General features: G+C 45.2%; 1 protein-coding gene across 2 annotated transcripts; it reads left to right on the forward strand.

Annotated features, from left to right (window-relative positions):
• On the forward strand, positions 1,058-19,300 carry ZNF287 (zinc finger protein 287). 2 transcript variants are annotated; one of them, XM_003132027.5, is made up of 6 exons: positions 1,058-1,307; positions 2,145-2,722; positions 3,313-3,413; positions 4,794-4,920; positions 5,363-5,449; positions 10,858-19,300. In XM_003132027.5, the coding sequence occupies exons 2-6, from the start codon at positions 2,320-2,322 to the stop codon at positions 12,420-12,422; spliced, it is 2,283 nt and encodes a 760-aa protein (XP_003132075.2). In that variant the 5' UTR covers positions 1,058-1,307; positions 2,145-2,319; the 3' UTR covers positions 12,423-19,300. The 2 variants fall into 2 exon arrangements, with proteins under 2 accessions (XP_003132075.2, XP_013835769.1); XM_013980315.2 differs by lacking the exons at positions 1,058-1,307; positions 2,145-2,722; positions 3,313-3,413; positions 4,794-4,920 and adding an exon at positions 5,075-5,219.

Here is a 22,959-nt window from a genome sequence, read left to right on the forward strand (position 1 = left end):
AGGACAGTGGGAGTGGTACTTCGTGACTTCCAAGGCTGTGTCATAATCAGCCATGGAGCTTCTCTATAGTTCACTAGAACACTTGCTCTTTTTTTTTTTTTTTTTTTGGCCACACCCACCACATACAGAGTTTCCTAAGCCAGGGATTTAGCTGTGGCACCACAGCAGTGACAGCGCCACGTCGTTAACCCCTAAGCTTCTAGGGAACTCCAAGAACACCTGCTCTTAAAGCCCAGAGCTGCTATTTTCAGCTGCCAACTGAGTCCTTCATCCCAAAAAGGCCTCTACAGGCACTGTGATCATATCCAAGCTGAGTTCATCCTTAAACCACCTCAGCCCAACCTGGCAACATGTGAGTAGAAAATACATCTTGGAAGTGGAATCAGGATTTGATTTGATTTGCCATCAAATCATCTCAACTGAGACTCCTGACACAATGGAGCAGAGAAGAGCCACATCCACTGTTCCCCTTCCAAATTCCTGATCCACAGAATTCATGAGCATAATAAAGTGCTTGTTCTCTAACACCATTAAGCTTCGGTGTGGTTTGACAGCACAGCATTAAATCATGGGAACTCTGGAATACGTTTTCTATCCTTTTATTTTCAAGCATTTTATATAGGTTTTGAGTGTCTTATAAACAACTTGATGCTGGATGTTGCTCTTTTTTCCAATATGAGAGTCTCAGAAACAGATTACTAAGGAGATGCTCAGAATCTTGAACAGTTAAAACCCATGTCTTCCCTGCCCATCCTTCCTCTAGCCACTCTGGCACCAGTTTTGCTCTGGTTGATTAGCGCGGGTCTCTCACCACCACTCCACCGTTCTCCCCCTCTCCCTGATACTGCTCCCCGACCTCCGTCCCACGCGTCTGCCAGACCTGCCCCAGCCCAGAGAAACTTTAAAGTTCCCTCGGAACCTCGCCGGCCAACAAGCAAGGCCCCTCTTTGGGTGGAGGAGGTTGCCATGGAGACGGGTCCGTGGTCCGCGGCTCGGGTGCGGAGGGCCGGGAGCGGCTTCCGATTGGCTCGGCGGGCGCGCAGCGTTCTCCCTGCGCACATGCGCGGTGGCGCCGAGGCGAGGTCGCGGCAGAGCCGGGGCGCGGCGGGTTCCGGGCCGGGCTTCCCAGGACCGAGCTGGACAGGCGGCTCCGGCCGAGGCGCGGTGCTCTCTGGCACCGGACGTGGCGGGGCCAAGGCCCCTCCGCAGCGCGGGGCCGAGCCCGCCACGCAGGCGCCGCGGCCGCCGCCATTGTTGCCCCGGGCCTCTCGGGCCGCTCCGCTGCGTGTCCGCGGGTTCGGCCACAGGTAAGGATGCGGGCGGCCTGCCGGGTGGAGGCTGCAGGGCGGTCCCCGCACAACCGCTCGCGACCCTCCTGCTGCGGAGTTAGGGGATCCAGTTGGGGAGGAGAGGCGAGGGGAGCCTCTGCCTTGCAGGCCTGGTGAGCAGCAGACTTTGGGGGACACGACGGGGTTGAGGAGGGCTCAGAGTTGTAGCCGTGGACAGGTGGTGTTGGTTCTCCTCCAGGTCAGGCCTGCAAGGAGGTTTTCTGCAGGAGTCCTGATTTCAAATGTATTCCTAAGGAATGGTGTCCTGTGGAAGCTCTTAACGGGCTTCAAGCTACGCTAATCTCATCTGCTTTCCAGTCCCCAGCCCTCAGATGGTGATGGGCTGGAACAGGCTGGTAGTAACATGCAGGCAGGTAAATGGCTCGCCCTTTTCCCCTGACCATTCCCTTGGCAACCCTGGGCACTTGAGGAGGAAGCTCTCCTCCTAGTTTGTTTTAAGTAAGGTTTGCTCTGTTATTTAGAGAGCCAGTTCAGTCGATACAACTTCTGTTACATCTGTGACTAAAGTACGGCAGCTTTCTTTCTGTAAAAAAAAAAGAAAAAAAACTTTGTTAAAACAAGGTAAATGTTTGACCTGTCATTTTGCTCAGGATTCAAGTCTTTGCTTCTGTCCTCACCTTGTTATGGCAGTCCCAACATGTGCCAAGGGCAGATTGAATCCATCTTGCAAGTCTAAGACTATAAGGCGGGGAGACCACGGGTATATTTGTACACTCCGGATGGTCCATTTCTGTTTGTGCAAATGGCAGAGAGCACCAGGGATTCTTGACCTTGTGGTCTGTTCTTGTGTTTCAGGATCTCTTAACCATCCCTAAAAGTAAGACTGCTAACTCTGCCTTGACTCTGTTCTGCCCCTGGCTGCAGCAGCCCTGGATAAATGTCTTTGTGGCTCTAGCATTCGACTCCAAACAGTTGGCTCACTCCTGGAGAAATAAAGGCTGTTGCCAGGTTGGCTCTCCTGTCTGTAGCAATGTTCTCCCCGGGCAAGAGGACAGCCAGTTCTTCCCGTGCCCAGGTCCTTCTAACGTGGAAACCAGACAAGGCTCAGGGTGGACCCCGAAATGCTGAGAAGGAAATCCTCGCCGCAAGACTCTTGCGTGACACTGAGACCTGTCGGCAGAACTTTAGGAACTTTCCGTACCCAGACCTGGCTGGTCCTCGGAAGGCATTGAATCAGCTCCGAGAGCTCTGCCTTAAGTGGCTAAGACCCGAGATTCACTCTAAGGAACAGATCCTGGAGCTGCTGATTCTGGAACAGTTCCTGACCATCCTGCCTGGGGAGGTTAGGACTTGGGTGAAGTCCCAGTACCCAAGGAGCAGCGAGGAGGTGGTGACTCTGGTGGAGGATTTGACTCAGATTCTAGAGGAGGAAGGTGAGACTTGTGGGGCAAAGAGGGGAGGAGTCCTGGGTGGTCGGAGAAAACAGCCGTCCGTCCTGGAGCAGCCCTTGGAGGTGATTAGGAGAACAGAGGTTAGCGAGTGATACCGGCTTCACGTGAGCCCCACTCTGCATGGCGCCCCCCTCAGCTTGCCCCCCTCAGAACCCAACACACCCAGAGGACATGTGTCATAAAACAGTGACCAGACACAAACAAATTACCCCCATGGGAGCCCTCAGGACATTTCCCTAAAGAGTTTGAACCATTCTGTAAAAGTGCCCCGAGAACATCTCTTTACTAAGTAAAACAACAGCTCACAAAACTCATATCACATGAGGATTTAGTAGAAAATTGTGTATTTGGGACATGTTCATTAGACGCCCAGAGCAGACTTGGTTTTGAAGCCTGTGCTGATGTCCTAGGATAAGTCATTGCCTCTTCCCTTTGGTTCTTTGAAGTGGGCATACGCTGTTTTTGGTTTCCTTCTGACTCCTCACTTTGAGGAAATGTAGGCCTCTGCTGGTGAAGCGTTTCCTGGGCTGTGCACACAGGACTGACCTCCACATGGTCTTTGTCTTCCCTAGCTGCTTCTCAGAACTCTGCCCTTTCTCAAGAAACCCCAGAGGAAGACTCCAAAGGAAGACAAGCTTTCCAGGCAGGGTGGCTAAATGACTTGGTGACCAAAGTGAGTGTCAGTTTCTTCTGTGATTTTAAAATGCAATCCTGGAGTGTGAGAACCTTGTCTAACCTGGCCCTCTCACTGCTTTGACTCTGAAAGTCCTATCACGGACCTAAGCCTCAGTTTTTCTCCTTTAGTCACCTTGGCCTGTTAAGGTAGGTGAATGCCTCATATCAGAAGGGGGATCCTGGAGTTCCCGTCGTGGCGCAGTAGTTAACGAATCCGACTAGGAACCATGAGGTTGCGGGTTTGGTCCCTGCCCTTGCTCAGTGGGTTAAGGATCTGGTGTTGCCATGAGCTGTGGTGTAGGCTGCAGAGGTGGCTCGGATCTGGCACTGCTGTGGCTCTGGCGTAGGCTGATGGCTACAGCTCCGATTCAACCCCTAGCCTGGGAATCTCCATATGCCGTGGGAGCGGCCCAAGAAATAGCAAAAAAAAAAAAAAAAAAAAGAAGAGGGAATCCAGGAGTTCCCATAGTGCCCAGTGATTAACGAATCTGACTGGGAACCATGAGGTTGCAGGTTTGTTCCCTGGCCTTGCTCAGTGGGTTAAGGATCTGTTGTTGCCGTGAGCTATGGTGTGGTTCGCAGATGCGGCTCGGATCTGGCATTGCTGTGGCTCTGGTGTAGGCCGGCGGCTACAGCTCCGATTAGACCCCTAGCCTGGGAACCTCCATATGCAGCAGGAGCGGCCCTAGAAAAGGCAAAAAAAAAAAAATCCAGCGGCAATGCCTCAGGTTGCTGCAGAGGTGTGGGTTCCATCCCCAGGCTTGTGCAATGGTTAAAGGATCCTGTATTGCCACAGCTGCAACTCAGATTCAGTCCCTGGCGCCCGAACTTCCATATGCTATGGGTGCATTCCAAAAAGAAAAAAAATCAAACAATAGTTACAATATTATTTTTCTTCATTAACAAGTAATTAAAGGCCTCAAATTACATGGTGTTACGCTTTATCATGAGTCTGCTATTTTAAGGAAGAGCAGCTCAGGTCATCTTACAAGAAAGGTTTACTATAAAAATATACATGGTCCAAAATTGAAACCAGCTCAAGACTGTGGTTCCTGAGTTCCCTTCATGGCTGAGTGGTAACAAACCCAACCAGTATCCATGAGGACGCTGGTTCGATCCCTGGCCTTGCTCAGTAGCTTAAGGATCTGGTGTTGCTGTGAGCTGTGGTGTATGTTGCAAACGTGGCTTGAATCCCGCGTTGCTGTGGCTGTGGCTGTGGCGTAGGCTGGCAGCTATAACTCTGATTCTACCCCTAACCTGGGAACTTCCATATGCCACAGGAATGGCCCTAAAAAAAGACTGTGGTTCCCCCATCACACACGGACTTGCCCCTTCCTGCTAGTTCCTGAATCAAGTGATGTCACGTTTGATATTTCAGGAATCCATGACGTTCAAAGACGTGGCTGTGGACATCACCCAGGAGGACTGGGAGCTCATGCGTCCTGTGCAGAAGGAGTTGTACAAGACTGTGACGCTGCAGAACTACTGGAACATGGTTTCTCTGGGTGAGCAAGTGTCACCTGCGGCCCCTGCCCACCCCCCCCAACAGCCTACCCACCAGCTGTTAAAAATGGCTCAGGCCTAGAGGTGAGCATGCTCATCCTGGTCAGGCACAGAAACGGCCAAGTTCTACTCCCTTTTCCCGAATGAAAGGTTTCTAGGTGAGAGGTCATCAGAAACTAGGGTGCACAGCCTCCCAGAGCCACCATCCAGCACCAGGCCTTGCTCGTTGCCCACTTCCCCCAGGATCTCTACGCATGCGTCCTACAGCATGGCAGGAAATTTTTGTCCCAGCTCCGCAAAGGTCAGTGACCTCATTCACTAGGTCGTATCCACAAACCATTTTTCTGTTGGAGGTCTGTCCTCATTGGCAAGAAGAAGTCAGGCAGTAAAATTTGAACAACCTTTTTTCTCTAGGATAATACTCCATCTGTTCCTCCTGAACAGGACTTACAGTGTACAGACCAACTGTGATTCCCATATTGGAAGAGCCGTGGATGGTGATCAAAGAAATTTTAGAAGGCCCTAGTCCAGGTGAGAGAACCACCAGCGGATGGCGTTCTTTGTGCTCAGGAGCCTTACTGTCCTGAGGGCGGTGAGATATGATTTTAAATATGGCCAAGTCACTTCACACAGAGACATCCCAGCCTGTGGAGGACTCTGAGCTGCTGTGCATTGCTTCCTTACAGAAGCCGTCTTCAGGAAGAGATTTTTCAGATGTCATTTTTACACCCTCCCCTACTCCCCACCCCCGCCAACGTCTCATTTTGTGCTTCTCCATGACCCTTTGTTCTGTCCCTTAGAGCTTTGTCTTTGGCTTTCCTTATGTTCCCTCCTTTTTTTTTTTTTTTTTTTTTTTTTTTTGGCTGCACCCACAGCATGCAGAAGCTCCCAGGCCAGGGATGATCAGCCTGTACCCCTGCAGTAGACTAAGCCACAACAGTGCCAATGCTGCTTCCTTAACTACTAGGCCACCAGGGAACTCCTCCTTCCATTTTTAAACACACATGAATGTCCCCTAAAATCCCAAATTTTGAACCTTCTCAACTTGTTTTTGACTTTCTTTTCTGTTTATTGACAAAACTCTGTAGCCCCCTGCCTTCACTCTCCTCATTCTTTTCCTTTTTATTTTCTAATTATTTTAAAAGATAGTGTATTCACAAGATCAAAAATTGTAAAAATATATAAAGCCAGATCTCTGCAGACAGAAGTCTCCCACCTGTGTGCCATGTTCACCCAGTTCCTCCCTCTATGTCATCAGTCTGTGGATTGATGCTTAGAGGCCACATGACTATTCTGTTCCCTGGTGACCTTTCATTTAAGGACATTAGCGTCCATTGAGGATCCTTGCTTTGTTACTTTTCTGGTTGCAAGATGGTGATTTTCTGACTCTGCTGTCCCTTCTTAATGATAATCTGTAAAGAATCGTGGTGTCTCTTCCCACCCCATTTTTATATGTATGTGTCACTATGGAGTAATGGAATTTTTTTTTTTTTTTTTTTTTGCCTTTGTCTTTTTTTTGTCTTTTGTTGTTGTTGTTGCTATTTCTTGGGCCGCTCCCGCGGCATATGGAGGTTCCCAGGCTAGGGGTTGAATCGGAACTGTAGCCACCGGCCTACGCCAGAGGCACAGCAACGCGGGATCCGAGCCGCGTCTGCAACCTACACCACAGCTCACGGCAACGCCGGATCGTTAACCCACTGAGCAAGGGCAGGGACCGAACCCGCAACCTCATGGTTCCTAGTCGGATTCGTTAACCACTGCGCCACGACGGGAACTCCGGAGTAATGGAATTTTTAAAAATTTATTGTGTTACTAGCCCATTAATTCCAGTTGTGGGGGGAGGGGTGTTTGTTTTTGATGCTCAGTCATCCCAAATTTGGGCAGTGGCAGCCTTTCAGACCAAGTCCACTGTCCTTTTGAGAGGTCCCCAGTCTTTGAGCATTTCCTGGCTGATGATCTGTAGGCTCGCTTGTGCCTCTCGACCTGGGACTTCTCTAAGGAACAAGGGTCATTTTAATGGTGATTAGGGATGATAAACCAGGATCTGGGCAGCATTAGTCCTCTGGGTACCATTGCTTCTCCATCTGTGCAGTAGATCGAACTCTGTGTTTGTGAAGATCTCTCTGATCCTGCCTCACACTGACAGCTGTAATTCAGATCCAACACCACAAGGGAGCATATGGAAGCTCCCAGGCTAGGGGTTGAATCAGAGCAGCAGCTTCCAGCCTACACCACAGCCACAGCAACATGGGATCCAAGCCTTGTCTGTGACCTACACCACAGCTCACGGCAACGCCAGATCCTTAACCCACTGAGCAAAGCCAGGGATCAAACTCGTGTCCTCATGGATACAAGTCGAGTTCGTTACCCCTGAGCCACGACAGGAACTCCCCCACACCCATTTTCTGTCTCCTTTCCCACACAGTGAGTCACCTGCTTCCCAATATCAGTATAGTTACTCATTTGCTCTTTCATAAAATACACACAAAAATGATTTCAGGATCATATCGTTATCATTGAAATAACAAACTGCTCAGGTAGAGTTCAGAATTTCCTCATGTCCTTAGAATATATTCCACTAAAGATAAAAGGAATGTCTGTATATGTCTGATTGGGTCACTTAGCTGTACAGCAGAAATTGGCTGTGGTGTTCCCACTGTGGCATAATGGGAACAGCAGTGTCTCTGCAGCGCCAAGATGCAGGTTCAATACAAGGCCCAACACAGTGGGTTAAAGGAGCCAGTGTTGCTGCAGCTGCAGCATAAGTAGCAACTGTGGCTTGGATCTGATCCCTGGCCCGGGAAACTTCATATGCTGTGGGGCAGCCAAAAAAAAAAAAGTACACTTATACTAGCAATTTCTTTATGGCATCGCTCAGGCTTATTACTTTAAGCTTTTTTTGCTTGTTTGTTTTGTCTTTTAGGGCCTCACTGGCGGCATATGGAAGTTCCCAGGCTAGAGGTTGGAATCAGAGCTGCAGCTGCCAGCCTACACCACACGGCCACAGCCATGCCAGGTCCAAGCCATGTCTGCGACGTAGACCGCAGCTCACAACAGTGCTGGGTCTTTAACCCATTGAGCGGGGCTAGAAATCTAACCAGCAACCTCATGGATACTAGTCAGGTTTATTACACTGAGCCACAATGGGAAACCGCTGAGCTTGTTAATTGTTATTTATAACTTTAGTGCTTCCTTCTCAGGTGTATGAAACAGTCTTTCAGAGACTGATTCTGATTACATAGAAGCTAAACTCAGCCTCTAGTACTATCTCATCATTTCTTTTTTTTTTTTTTATGCAGTTACTTTTATTAAACTTCATTTTGATTGTCATTTTAATGCTGAGAGCAGTTTGCAGCTGAAGGAAAGAACTCTGGGTAGGACCTAAGAAGGCAGTTGATATCTCTCTTTCTTTTTTTTTTATGTGTTCTAAAATAAACCATTTTTTTTTATTATCTCATCATTTCTGATGATCATATATTATGGATGTATATACATGCCTCCCATGTAGTCTGTCACCATTCTCATTTTGTTTTTTTTAAGGGGGGAAGTGATAAATCGTGGTTTGAGAAAGTTGTTTTTAAATTTTTTTCCTCCAGAAAAAGTAATTTCTAGTACTAAATAACAATAAAAGAAATATAGCCAATTTATTGAAAATCAGAAAATTTTTTTGAATCTAAAATCTCAGTTAGTGTTTTGGTAACATATATCTAGTTCTATGCTAGTTATGATACTGCTTTTTTTCAATTAACATTACTACTAAGCATTTTCTAATATCTGAATTTTGTATTTGAATCAAAGTAATAAAAATAGTTTGTAAATTCAAGCAGCACAGGGAAGCATGAAGAAATGTGTCTTCCTCCCTTACTTACATATAGACACACACCTGCAGACACTGCTGATCCACTGCAGAAGGCCTGACACTGCAGAAGCCCCTTGTTTGGGATGAGAAGAGGGAGACGCATATCTTTACACATGTGGGGCCTCTCTATATGTCATTTTTTGCCTCTTTTTTTCCCCACTTACTATGTCCTTTTTCTATCAATATACTTAACCTCGTTATTTTTATCAGTTACCAATATTCCATCCTCTCCTGTTCTAGCTAGAATTTTATTGATGGATGAGTCTGTTGAATGGATATATTTGTAAAGTTATTATCCTTTAATTTGCATCTTAAAAAGTTTTTGAACTGTCCAAGTACTGTCTTTGCTATAATATACACTCCATATCTGATTACATTTCATCATGTAATTCTTTTTTTTTGGTCTTTTTAGAGCTGTACCTGTGGCGTATGAAAGTTCCTGGCTGCCAGCCTGCACCACAGCCACAGCATTGTCAGGTCTGAGCCACATCCTCCACCTATGCCACAGCTTGCAGCAACACCAGATCTTTAACCTATTGAGTGAGGTTAGGGATCGAACCTGCATCCTCATGGATACTAGTTGGGTTCTTAACCCACTGAGCCACACGGAAACTCCCATGATATAATTCAGAATATTTGCAAGTCATATCTTTCTTACCTAATTTCAAAGGAGAAAGGTATTGTAAGTTAATTTTGTTTTAAACAACCATAATGGAAACATAATAGTCATCAACAAATCCTCATATGATTGCTTTTTAGCCATGTTTGGGCATCCAAGTTTTTCTTGGTGTGTGTGTGCACATGAGCGCCTGTGCTTGCACACATACATACACACACTTTCATTTGAGTTGACCTTTTTGCTGCAACATATTGTCATTTATTTTACCAATTCAGTTAGATAGCCTCCATAGAGCCTTCGGCCATGTAAAAAAAAATTTTTATTAAAGTATAGTTTATTTACAATGTTGCACTAATTTCTGTTGTAATGGGCCATTTCTGAAGGAAACATAAAAGAAGCATAAGCTATTTCCAGAGTTTGTATCTGAGTTGGAAATATAAGCAACACACAAAATTGTGAAATAATAATGTGAGGGCAGGTCTTCCCATCGGCCCAATATTATAGTAGGTTGGACCATATCAGACTCTTGATATTCAGCCATATTGACATACAGAAGAAACAATTTCATATGACTCAACCTAATCCTAATTTAGGATTATGGGTCACAAGCATCTTTTTCAGTAGGTTGACAAGGTGTCACAAGAGAAGGCCTGGAGTCTGGGATCAGGGGCACCATTAGAAGAGTAGGAGGATGTAGTTGTGTCATGTGGGTAACTTTGAACTTTAAGCTGAACATAAAGTGTTTGGTAGAAGGTAGAATAGAAAAAGCTAGATGATTTGGGGACTGAATACTGAGTGGAGGTATTTTTGAATTTTCTTTCTCTTTTATCCTTTAAGCCATTGATTCTAAAACTTCAGTGTGCTTCAAAGCCTCCCAGAGGGCTTAGCCCACCCCCAAGTTTTCTGATTCAGTACATCTGGGAGGGGCCCTGTCACCTGGTATATTCCAGGTGACAGTGGTGCTTACACCACTGGTCTGGGGTCTGTATCCCTAAGAACCATTGCTTTAGGCTGCAGGAGATACCCAGATGTGTTTAAGCCTGGAACACACTCTTTGGAACTGCCTTCAGAATATTTTATAGGGTGTGGGGAATACATCAGAAGGAGGGGTGATGACAGCCTGCCTGCTTTATGACCCGTCATGTAAGTTATAGTGTACAAAAGTATAAATAATTGTGTGATAAATGTCACCCCACCTTGTCCCACAGTCTTGTTTCCTATTTCCCCATCTTAGCTCTGACCTAACCTATCCTGTTAACTCTCTGCCCCTATTGAGTGGTGAGGAGTCCCCCACTTCAACGATTTAGTCCTGTTCTCTGCCCTTTACCCTCCTCTCCCATGCCATAAGGACAGAACTATAACCTTTTTAGGCATTTTATTCATGTTCATTATTTTGTTTCTGCTTTGGCACCTTCTTCTCTCCAAACAGAGCAAAACTTTGTATATTTTTTTAAATTTCAGAATGGGAAACAGAAGCCCAAGAGGGTCCTCCAGCAGAAAATATTTCTAAACTCACAAAGGATGAAACCAAGCCCATCAAGCTGGAAGAACCCTATGATTATGAGAACACAATGGAGGGACAGGCAACAGGGACCTTCAGGAGGATTCCCACCAAGAGAGATTTCAATTTGAAGTCAGTCCTTTCACAAGAAGATGATCCTACAGAAGAGTATTTTAGTAAATACAGTATATATACAAGTAATTTTGAAAAGCATCCAAACCTAATTATACAGTTTGGTACCCAGTCGGATGATAAAACTTTTGTGTACGATGAAAGGGCAGCCTTCAATCATGTCTCCTATGGGATCGTACACAGAAAAATATATCCTGGAGAGAAGCCTTATAAGTGTAACGTGTGTGGAAAGAAGTTTAGGAAATACCCATCCCTCATCAAGCACCAAAGCAGCCATGCCAAAGAGAAGTCTTATGAATGTGAAGAGTGTGGGAAAGAGTTTAGACACGTCTCATCCCTCATTGCACATCAGAGGATGCACACGGGAGAGAAGCCGTACGAGTGCCACCAGTGTGGGAAAGCCTTCAGCCAGCGTGCACACCTCACCATCCACCAGAGGATCCACACGGGAGAGAAGCCCTACAGGTGTGATGACTGTGGGAAGGACTTCAGCCAGCGTGCCCACCTCACCATCCATCAGAGGACACACACTGGCGAGAAACCCTACAGGTGCTTGGAGTGTGGAAAAACCTTCAGCCACAGCTCATCGCTGATTAACCACCAGAGAGTCCACACTGGAGAAAAACCTTACATATGCAATGAATGTGGGAAAACATTCAGTCAGAGCACACACCTCCTTCAACATCAAAAGATACACACGGGAAAGAAACCATATAAATGCAATGAGTGCTGGAAGGTGTTTAGTCAGAGTACTTACCTGATTCGACATCAGAGGATTCATTCTGGAGAGAAGTGTTACAAATGCAATGAGTGTGGGAAAGCCTTTGCTCATTCCTCAACTCTTATTCAGCATCAGACTACTCACACTGGAGAGAAGTCCTATATATGCAATATATGTGGGAAAGCCTTCAGCCAGAGTGCAAATCTCACCCAACATCATAGAACACACACTGGAGAGAAACCCTATAAGTGCAGTGTGTGTGGGAAAGCCTTCAGCCAGAGTGTACACCTTACTCAGCATCAGAGGATCCATAATGGAGAAAAACCCTTTAAATGCAATATATGTGGGAAAGCGTATAGGCAGGGTGCAAACCTTACTCAACATCAGAGGATTCACACCGGAGAGAAGCCCTATAAATGCAATGAATGTGGGAAAGCATTTATTTATTCTTCATCACTTAACCAACATCAGAGGACTCATACTGGAGAAAGACCCTATAAATGTAACGAATGTGACAAAGATTTTAGCCAGAGAACATGCCTTATTCAACACCAGAGAATTCACACGGGAGAGAAGCCCTACGCATGCCGTGTATGTGGTAAAACCTTCACCCAGAGTACAAACCTCATTCAGCATCAGCGTGTCCATACAGGTGGCAGACACCGTAATTAATGCACACAGGAGACTCCACTTAGGTTTTAAACCTTAAATTTTCTTTTGTATTCTGTGTGTTTAAAACATTACTCAAAAGAGGTGCAATATAGGTTAGCTATCACTCAGAAGAAGCATCAGAATTAGTAATGTGGGTATAACCTATTTAAATTTATTGTGAAATTTAAGAAGAAAACATTCACTTCCTAACCTTTATTTGATACCAGTTCGGTTCATTCCAGAAGGAAAGCTTAGGAAAGTAAGAGTACTCAAAAATTTGTAACTCAACTCTGTGCTTGAAGTACTTCTTAATGAGGCCTTATGTGTGTAACTTGGGAAAGCGTCCATCCAGCAGAGATTTCACACCAGGAGTAATCCCAGGGCAACAGGAATGAAAAAGCTGCTTTCAAGCCTTTGGTTCTTCCCAGCTTTGAAGCCTTAAATATTGAAAGGGTCCCCTCCCCCCTTTTTACTTCCCTTTTCTATTATGCCATAACCACCATGTGGAGCCAGTAGGTTAAAAAAAAAAAAAAATAGATCAGAGTATCTTAAAGGTTTCTCTGTGACCACTGTTTAATTACACTTTTCCTCAAATGCTGAAAGGAAGTATTTAAGTATTAAAGGAAGAGACGCTTAATGATGATCTGTAAGGATAGAGAAACTAATGTGTATATAACCCTTAAACATATGTACAGATTTAGTTAAACAGTCAAAAATTAAACACCCAATCTTAATCTTTAAAAAACCACACTAGCCTTAGTTTCACTAGGTTTTGACAACTGTCATCTGGAAGCAAAAAACACAATTGCTTTTGCTTTTTTTTTTTTTTTTTTTTTTTTTTTTGGCTGCAGTTCTGATTCGACCCCTAGCCTGGAAACTTCCCTATGCTGTGGGTGTGGCCCTAAAAAGAAAAAAAAATCTTTTTTCCCCACCTGTCTCCTAAATTCATAACCTTAAGTGTTCCCCTGTGACTGACTTTCTGTAGAAAGTCCATTTCTTCCATGGAAACACATTTCTTGAGTACTTGCTATGCTTAGGGCCCAGACTTCCTAATGGGATCCTTTCAGGACTTACTGTGCTGAAAACCACACATAATTTAAGCGACAGAAAGCTTTCTGAAGTAATGAAAGATAACAAAGGGAAAGACATGGTCTTAAGTCTCACGTGTGATGGAATGAACATAAGAAACCTGCTAAGATAGGTTGCCCAGTGCAACCACATTATCTTAGACAAGGAAGTTAATGAAAGAAGCTGTTTAAATAGCATGAGAAAATTAGTGGAAAATAGGCTTAAGTTTAGTGCAGAAAGTGAATCAGGAAAAAAACTGAAGACTTAAGGATGAGGAAAGAAAATACAGAGGTGAGTGTTAGAACTGAAATTACTGGATGTGGTTTACCTAAGAAAATAAGAGTGACGAATTGAATAGAAAGGCAAAATTCAGCCTGTTTATAAGAACTAAAACTAAAATGACTGATTTCAAAAGAATAGTTGAAATTGGTACTCCTCATACGTTTAAGTAAAATAGAGATTACTCTTAAAATAACAGGAGAAAAGTTTCATTGGAAAAATTATTGATGCAGAAGTCATCATTGGTGCAGTGATTATTAAACAGTAATAACTGAGTTTGTGGGGTCCCAAAGAGCCTAAAAAAAAACTGGCCGAAAGGCAAACAGGTAGAAATACCATTGTATTTACTATCCACAGCATCCCACTATCAGACTTTAAGACCATGTTCTGAGAGTTGGCGTTTTTTATCTAGCTCTTGATTCTTTCTTGATTCTTGTGTGTGTGTGTGTGTGTGTGTGGTGTGTCTTTTTTTAGGGCTGAACCCGAGGCATATGGAGGTTCCTAGGCTAGAGGTCGAATTGGAGCTGTAGCCATTGGCCTACACCACAGCCACAGCAACTCAGGATCTGAGCCGCATCTGCAAACTGCACCACAGCTCACAGCAACGCAGGATCCTCAACCCACTGAGTGAGGCCAGGAATCAAAGCTGTGTCCTCATAGATGCTAGTCAGATTCGTTTCCGCTGAGCCACAACAGGAACTCCTATCTTGCTCTTGTTTCTTTAGTGCCTTGCCTGTGGTGGGTGGTCAATAGGTGTTGGCTGAATTAAAGAATAAATAAGTAGTTAAGTTAGACTTGAGTAGTAAGGTGGAAGTGACTGACATGGAGTAAAATTGACAAAATCTAAAATACTTTTTATGCATATGTGCAAGAAATACTTAACAAATATTTGTCATTTGTTGGTAATAGGAAGTTCTAAACAAATAATCTGGAAGTTCCCTTGTTAAAGATCTGGCTTTGCCACAGCTGTGGCACAGGTTGCAACTGCAGCACCAGTTAATCCCTGGCCAGGGAACTTCCATATGCTGTGGGCTCGGCCAAAGGGAAAAAAAAAAGTGAAGAATTCGAGTCCCCAAATCTTACAGTGGGGATGTTCCTAAAGAAATCATGAGACATCTTTGCACAGGAAGTTTTTCTGAGCTAGATGAGGAAAAACTGGTATAAGTTCTGGTGCCATAAATGCCAATGTAAGCATTTAGTGACCGTGCAGCTTCATTTGGATGTTGGAGAGACCTGAGGCAGGTGGCGAAGGACCTGGTGTGCTGGCATCTTCAAGGCTTTGTTGTTGAGTGTCTTCTTCAGGAAGTTGCTTTTCTCTTGTCCTCAAAATAGTTAATCCTTGATGGCATGGAATCATCCTTCACAAAGCGCTGGTTATCTCCAGGTTGCATAATACTCAAATTATGCTTCTGCCATATATCATGTTAAAAAATAACTATTGTATTTAGGATGCAATTTTTATAATACCACTTCATACCTTACACAACACTTTTCTCCTGGAATGAATGTGTGGAGTATTACAGTCCTTAGCGCCTTTCTTTGCATTACTTTGTATTTCCTACCTTTGTGTGTTTTATGTAAATAATGCATTTATAAGGTCTTCCACTGAAACACTGAGGCAATTGATGCCCTTATAAAATATAATAATAGTGGAGAATCCTAGATCTTTGTGCTTTTCCCACTTTTACAGTTGTCTGATCGACACTTTCATGTTTTTTAACAGATGGTCTTATTTTCCACAACTTTTTACTATGAAAATGTTCAAATATACAGAAAGGTTAAAGAATAAAACAAACTATATATCTGCCACCTAGATTTTAAAATTAACATTTGCCATACTTTTTAACTGAACAGTTGGAAAGTAATTTACAGACATGACATTTCACCCCAAAACACTTAAGCATGCATCTCATAAAAACAACAACAGTTACCATTTACACATCTCAAAAATGAACATTTATTCCCAGTATCCAATCCTCAGTCCATGTTTCCATTTTCCATGTTGATCTGTTCACATTGCACACGTTCTATGTGATTGTCTCATCTATCCAGAGCAGCTTCCTGCCTTTGATTTTTTTTCCAGGACTTTATTTTTTTTTAATAGCGCAAGTCAGTTGTAGAATATAACTGATTGTTAAATGTGCTTTATCTTGTTCCTGTAGTTTCTATAAATTAGCAGTTATGGCCAAAGGCTTGGTGTATTCAGGTTAGATATTTTTGACATTAACGCTTCGCCAGATGTAGTTCATATTGCATCATGTTAATATCTGGTTGACTCACTATTTGTGATGGCAAATTTGATCATGCCTTCCCAACATAATGGTTAATAGGTAAGCTGTGCACTGACACGGGCAGTGCACAGATAGCTAGTTTACCAGGAACCTTTTACCTGGTGATTTTGGTACCCAGTGATGATCTTTGCTGGAATCAGTCATTTCTTCAAGTTTTGCAAACTGGCGACTTTGTAATTCTTTTGTTTTTTCCTACACTTATTGACTGGCATTGTGTAAGAAATAACTTTCCTTCATCAACTGGAAATGCACTAGAGGCAGGGGCATGCTTGTCTTTTTCCTTATATTACCAGTTTTCAGAGTATGGAGTCACCGGCAGTGATGACACATGAGTCAGTGTGTCTCGAACAATTAGGTTCCTTGTTTCTGATGCTCTCATTATCCCAAGTTTGGCCAGTTGGACCCTTCAAGGAGCTCTTCTGCCCTTTGGCATTCCTTCTAATCTAGGGCACTTAACTGCCTTCTGACAAAGCTATCTTAGAGTCACCTTGCACTATGAATGCCCAGAGATGGGATGAGCTATTTCTCTAGGAATCTCTGGCTCTTGTTGATAGGCCGAAACTTATGAGACAGGATCTGGGCAGTAGGCATGCTCACTGCTACTGGACATGCTTAGCAAGTGGGCTGAGCCCTTCCGCCATTCACCTGAGTCTGCAGCAAGGCAACTCTACCCTCCGTTCATCAGTTACCTAATGTCTAATTATGTAATGGGAGCCATAATTACACACCCGGACAAATGACTGAAAGCAAACAACTAAGTCTTGTTGAGCGTACAACTCAATTGTAGAGAACCCAAGTGTTAGGTAGACTAGGAAGACCGCAAGCTTAAACACGAGAGGTCTTGAGCTGAGGCCATCAGCACTGCGTTTCCAGAGGAAGGGAGCCTGTCAGTTAACCACGCAAATGTGCTAAGCAGAGAGTATTAGCAGCTAGCTGTATGACACCTACTATGTTGTGTGTGAACACTGACATGTCCTAATTTTCTGTATAGAGAGGCTCATCACCCTCCTTTCCATCACCTTCCTTAAGGCAGGTCTGGATCTAAATTTCAATTCTGAGGATCTGTTTCATGCAAAGTACTAGGTTTTCTTGCTGAATTTTATTTGGTCTTTAAAACTTAAAACCATTCATTCTTTGACTCTTGTCTTCTGGTATCAATTCACTTGCATGTGCCTGTAACTGAGATTTTGCCCTTTCTCTGTTTTCATGGCTCTATTTCACTTTAATTATTACCCCCTTAGGACACTACAGCCATTAAAAATGGCAAGCATGTGCACTACAGTGATGTGTATAAATGTGTGTGTAACCTCGTCAGAAGCACTGGGTGCTCTGTGGATGGGGAAGTCAAGCCCAGGATGCCTGAAGTCATATACACAGCGACGGAATAAGGGCTGGATCCATGGGTTCTTTCTGTAAAATCCTGTGAAATGAAAACTCACAAATACGGGCAGGGAGAGTGGCTTCTCGGCAGGAAGTCTTTCCACTCTAACCGTGAAGCTCTCAGGAAGCCCCTTCCCCATCAAGAGTCCGCACGTCCGCCCGCGCGCAGTGCTCTCGCCCGCCCAGGGACGGCCCGCCATCGAGCTGGGTGGAGGCGACGGCCAAAGCCCAAGTTCGCCTCCTTCAGGGAGGGTTTCAGACCATCGCCGCGCCTCTCCGGACCCAGAGCTCAGGGACCCCGGCATCCCAACAGTTGCAGGCTCACGGCCAGCTTCCGGGTAAAGGGAATTCTGGGATGCTGGGCGGGGCCGGGCACGCAGGCGCTCCTGGGAAAGGCCGACGCGCCCACCTGCGCAGGCGCACCGGCCATTGTCGTGGCTCCGCCGGCGCCCCCCCGCCTAGGGCCTGCGTACTTCCTCGCGCGCTCTAGGCGGGACCTGGCGGCGGGAGGGAGCGGGATGTTCCCGCGCAGCCCCAGGCTGCACCCAGGCACGTTTTCCCCGCGACACCTCTTCCGAGCTCAGCCTTCAGGGACCGAGGGGTTTGTTGACGCGGCTAAAGATGGAGACTTTCTGTTTTTTTCGCCGCCCGCGGCATATGGAGTTCCAGAGCCAGGAATCAGGTCCAAGCCACAGGTGCAAACTAACCGCAGCTGCAACAACGGCGGTCCTTAACCCACCCACGGTGCGGTACCAGGGAGCGAACCTGCATCCCAGCGTTCCCAAGACGCCGCTGATCCAGTTGTGCCACAGTGGGAACTTAGAGACTTTTTAAATATACCTTTTGCATTAAAACAATTCCTTAATATTATCAACTGAATGTTTAGATTCCCCTGCTTGATGTAATTTCTTCTTGCGTTTCTTACAGTCTGTTTATTTGATTCAGGATTCAACAAAGTTGCACCCTTTGAAATTAATTGATACGTAACGAAATCTCTTTTTCAGTCTGTAAGTTCTCTGACATTTCTCTTTTTTTCTTTCAATGTATTTCTTGGAGAAACTGTGTCTTTTGTCTGGTAGTGTTTCTCAGTCCATACAGTGGTCTTAAGATACTAATACAGCAGTTTCATTTTTTTTTTTTTCATTTTGCTTTATAAAATTCAGGGATTGCTTTTACTGCATTTTGGCGTTATAATGAAGTAAAGTTTTTTTCATGCCAGCAAGGTAAAATCTACAAAACAAAGCAGAGAAATCCAACTTCTATCCCTGTAGGGTCTACACAGTTTCCTCTTTCCCCAAAGCTAACCATTTTAAAAATTTACAGTTTATTCTTAAAATTTTTTAAATATGAGAAAATGTATGCACACATAGTCAACTCTTGGACAACGGGTTTGGGGCAGCAACCCTTCCAGGCAAAGCCACATATAACTTTGTAATAGTTCCTTCCTCCCCTCAGTTCAGCACCCATCCATTGTAGTGTTGTAGTACACATTTATTGAAAAAAAAAGTCCACACATAGGTGGACACACAGTTCAAACCAGTGTTGTTCAAGGATCAGCTGTATGTTCCTTCCACCCTTTCTTAGAAAGACTGTAACCTGTATACACATCTCTTCACCTCTTCCACATAAAAAATATACCCTGGAGATCACAGAGATGGCCCTCAGTTCTTTTTTCACTGCTGCATATTACTGCATTTGGATGTAAGATAGCATATTCCACTAGTCCTTTAATGAAAGACATTCAGGTTGTTTCTCAAAGGAGGCAAGAAAGGAGAAGTATAGATCAGGTGAGACAAGTAGAAAACATGGCAAGAAGGAATATTTGAACCCAAGTACATCTATAATCACAGGAGATAAACGGAATAAATACCTCCAGTCAAATTCAAAGATTGTCAGACCGGATTTTTAAGAAATTACTGTTTATTGTGGGGGGGGGTGTCTTTTTTTTTTTTTTTTTTTTTTTTTTTTGTAGGGCTGAGCCTGCGGCATATGGAGGTTCCCAGGCTAGGGGTCAAATCGGAGCTGTAGCTGCCTGGCCTGTGCCACAGCCACAGCAACTTGGGATCTGAGGCGAGTCTGAGACCTACCCCACAGCTCAAGGCAACACCAGATCCTTAACCCACTGATCGAGGCCAGGGATCAAACCTAAAACCTCATGGTTTCTAGTCGGGTTCGTTAACCACTGAGCCCTGATGGGAACGCCAAGAAATTATTCTGTTTAAAAGAGACACACTTTGGGAGTTCCCGTAGTGGTGCAGCAGAAACAAATCTGACTAGGAACCATGAGGTTGCGGGTTCTATCCCTGGCCTCACTCAGTGGGTTAAGGATCCAGCGTTGCCATGAGCTGTGGTGTAGGTTGCAGACGCGGCTTGGATCCTGTGTTGCTGTGGTTGTGGCGTAGGCCAGGCCGCTACAGTTCTGATTCACCCCTAGCCTAGGAACCTCCATATGCTGCGGATGTGGCCCTAAAGTAAGGACAAAAAAAAAAAAATTTTTTTAATAAAAAAAAAAAGGAGACACACTTTAAATGTAAGGACCCAAAAAAGAAAGAATATGGAAAAAGATATACCATGCAAACGTTAATCAAAAGTTGATATTATATTAATATCAGACAAAAGAGACTCTAAGACAGGAAGCATTACTAGAAATGAAGAGCAAAATTTCATAATGATAAAAGGAGTATTTCACCAGGAAGATATAAAAATTCTGAATTAGAAATTCACTTAATAACAATCTCAAAATATATACTGCAAAAAGTGTCAAAACTGAAAAGAGAAGTACAATTCTCAAGCATGATGTGACAATGTAACATATGCCTGTCAGTAACTGGTAAAAATAAGAAGATAAACAATCAGTAGTGATATTGACAACTTAAGACTGATTTTACTGCTCCAGCAATTGCATGATTTGCTTTCATTTAAATACTTCTAAGCAGTTGGAATTTTCAGTTCCATGGAAATATGTATTTTTTTCATTTAATGATTTTTTATTTTTTCCCATTATAGCTGGTTTACAGTGTATTTCTTTTATTAAAAAAAAAAAAAAAAAAGTGAGCCTTCCCTTCGTGGCTCAGTGGTTAACGAACCCAACTAGGATCCATGAAGATTCGGGTTGGATCCCCCGCCTCGCTCAGTGGGTTAAGGATCCAGTGTTGCCTGAACTGTGGTGTAGGTCACAAACATGGCTTGGAATCCACCTTGCTGTGGCTATGGTGTAGGCCGGCTGCTGTAGCTCTGACTCGATCCCTAGCCTGGGAACCTCCATATACCATAGGTGCAGCCTGAAAAAGTAAAAAACTGAAATTAAAAAAAAAAAAAAGTAAATAAATTCCTGAGTTCACTTTTAGCTCTCCTTTTGGTTAAACAACGATTTCCCCCACCTCAACAGCTTCTCTGTTCCACCTTCACGGTTCTAACCTGAGGGAGTGGGTTCTCCTAGCTTTCCCTGCCAAACACACACACACACACCTTTTAACATTATATTCTCTTCTGCATTATTTTAATTTAAAAAATCTCAACCGTATTGAAGGTAAAGTCATTTAACCAACACCAATGTTCACTTGGTCTTGTCCATTCTTAACCTGCCGGATTTGCCTGGTTTCTTATTTGGTTGTTAGGAAATATAACATTAGCAGTGGGCTCTCTCTGCCCACTGATTTCCAGGCTGGCAGCCAATGTGACTCCTCTTCCAAGTTTTGGGGACTGAGCAGCCCACGACAAGAGAACCGGAAGGCAGCAGGATTGTCCCACTGTTCCTGACCTTCCCGAGTTGGCCCCCAACAAGCATCCTCCTGCCCAGCGTCACTCGAGCCAGCATGAGACTCTGCTTTGTTCAGAAGCAAAGGAAGGCTTTTAATTCTATGACCAGGGGATGGACAGGACCAGCCGTCCTGGCCACGGCAGGGCAGGGCTGCTTCGCGGGGTCTGGAGAGCACGGAGCGGGCAGGGTTCTCAAGGCAGAGCTGCGCTGTGCACGCGCCGGAGCACGTGCAGCTTCTGCACACGGCCCCCCGGCAGCCATATTGGACTGAGTGTCACCGCTGGAGCCGCTTCTGCACACGGCCTGCAGGGCGGCGCCATCTTGGGCGGAGCGTCGTGCGCATGCAGAGCTGAGGTGCCGTCGCGGCGATTCCCCGCCGGGAACCTGGTCTGAAGGGCCAGGTGTGAGGCCTCTTCTCGCAGCCTCCTGGGAGCAAGTGAGACTAGACTAAGCACAGAGGAAAAGAAAGGTTAGACTTTATTTTATTACCTAGATTCTGCTTTTATCTCTCGAGAGTTGTTCATGGGCTTTGCGGGTGACACAAAGCTTTGCCGGGGGTGGAGACACACCTTTGTCAATGCGGGTGATCAATAACCAATCGGTAATGGGAACGGAAGAGTTTCATTGGAGCCGAAGGGAGGCCTGGGGCCCGAGAGATAGTGTCTCGGTGGCTCTGGGGATCTGCTCCGAGAAGAGGGCTTTTAGCGCAGTTTTTGCGTCAGAACAAAGGTCGGAGGCCACAGAGGTGCGTCTCCCCTGGTGTCAGAATAGGCAGAGCAGGAGTTCCCGTCATCACTCAGCAGGTAATGAACCCGACTAGCATCCATGAGGTTGTGGGTTCAATTCCCGGGCTCGCTGAGCGGGTCAGGGATCCAGCGTTGCCGTGAGCGGTGGTGTGGGTGGCAGACGCGGCTCGGATCCCAAGTGGCTGTGGCTGTGGTGTTGGCCGGCGGCTACGCTCTGATTCCCCTAGTCTGGGAACCTCCGTATGCTGCGGGTGTGGCCCTAAAAAGCCAAAAAGAAAGAAAGAAGAAAGAAAGGAAGGAAAGAAAGAGAAAGAGGCACAGCACCCCTTTGGGGTGGGGGGTGTCGGCGTGGCCTGGGCGCCGGGGAAGGAGTCTTGTCCCAGGGAGGGAGCACTGCACCTTTACTTCGAACCCGGACCTTCTGTACTTCTGGTCAGCGTGCCCTTCTCTTTAGCGATTAAAGCAGCTGGACAGTGTGTGTTGGCTACACACAGGCTGTTTGAATTACCGTACAATTCGCTGTAAATCGTGTCTAAGCCAGAGTGACTCCCACCCACCCCCCAACCCCGGTGGGTGAGAACTCCCCCTCTCACCCAAGAAGAGCAGGAGCAGCAATAGCTTTTCTTTTAAGGATGGTGACAAAGGTCTCAGCTGGACCTCGGCTGCCGTTCAGATAAAGGAGTGCAATGAGCACAGTGCTGTGCAGCGCGGGGAGCTAGATCCGATCACTTGGGCTAGAACATGATGGAAGGTAATATGAGAAAAAGTATGTGTGTGTGTATGAGTGGGCCACTTCGCCCTACAGCAGAAATTGACAACATGGTAAATTCAACTACACTTTTTTTCCTTTTTCCTGCTTTTTTTTTTTTTTTCTTTTTTGGCCTCCACTCAGCACATGGAGTTCTTGGCCAGGGATCAGATCCAAGCCACAGTTGCAGCCTAAGCTGCAGCTTCAGCAACGCCGGATCCTTAACCCACTGTGCTGGGCAGGAGATGGAACTTGCCTCCCAGTGCTCCAGAGTTGCTGCCGATCC

This window comes from Sus scrofa, chromosome 12 (genome assembly GCF_000003025.6).
Source record: "Sus scrofa isolate TJ Tabasco breed Duroc chromosome 12, Sscrofa11.1, whole genome shotgun sequence".
In the NCBI taxonomy this organism is placed as follows: domain Eukaryota; kingdom Metazoa; phylum Chordata; class Mammalia; order Artiodactyla; family Suidae; genus Sus; species Sus scrofa.

Bases quoted from the DNA above. Each gene is read 5' to 3' on its own strand.
- ZNF287 (XM_003132027.5), top strand. From the start codon at position 2,320: ATGTTCTCCCCGGGCAAGAGGACAGCCAGTTCTTCCCGTGCCCAGGTC. The intron at 3,414-4,793 runs GTGAGTGTCAGT...TTGATATTTCAG, and splicing joins TAAATGACTTGGTGACCAAA to GAATCCATGACGTTCAAAGA. The intron at 5,450-10,857 runs GTGAGAGAACCA...TTTAAATTTCAG, and splicing joins TTTAGAAGGCCCTAGTCCAG to AATGGGAAACAGAAGCCCAA.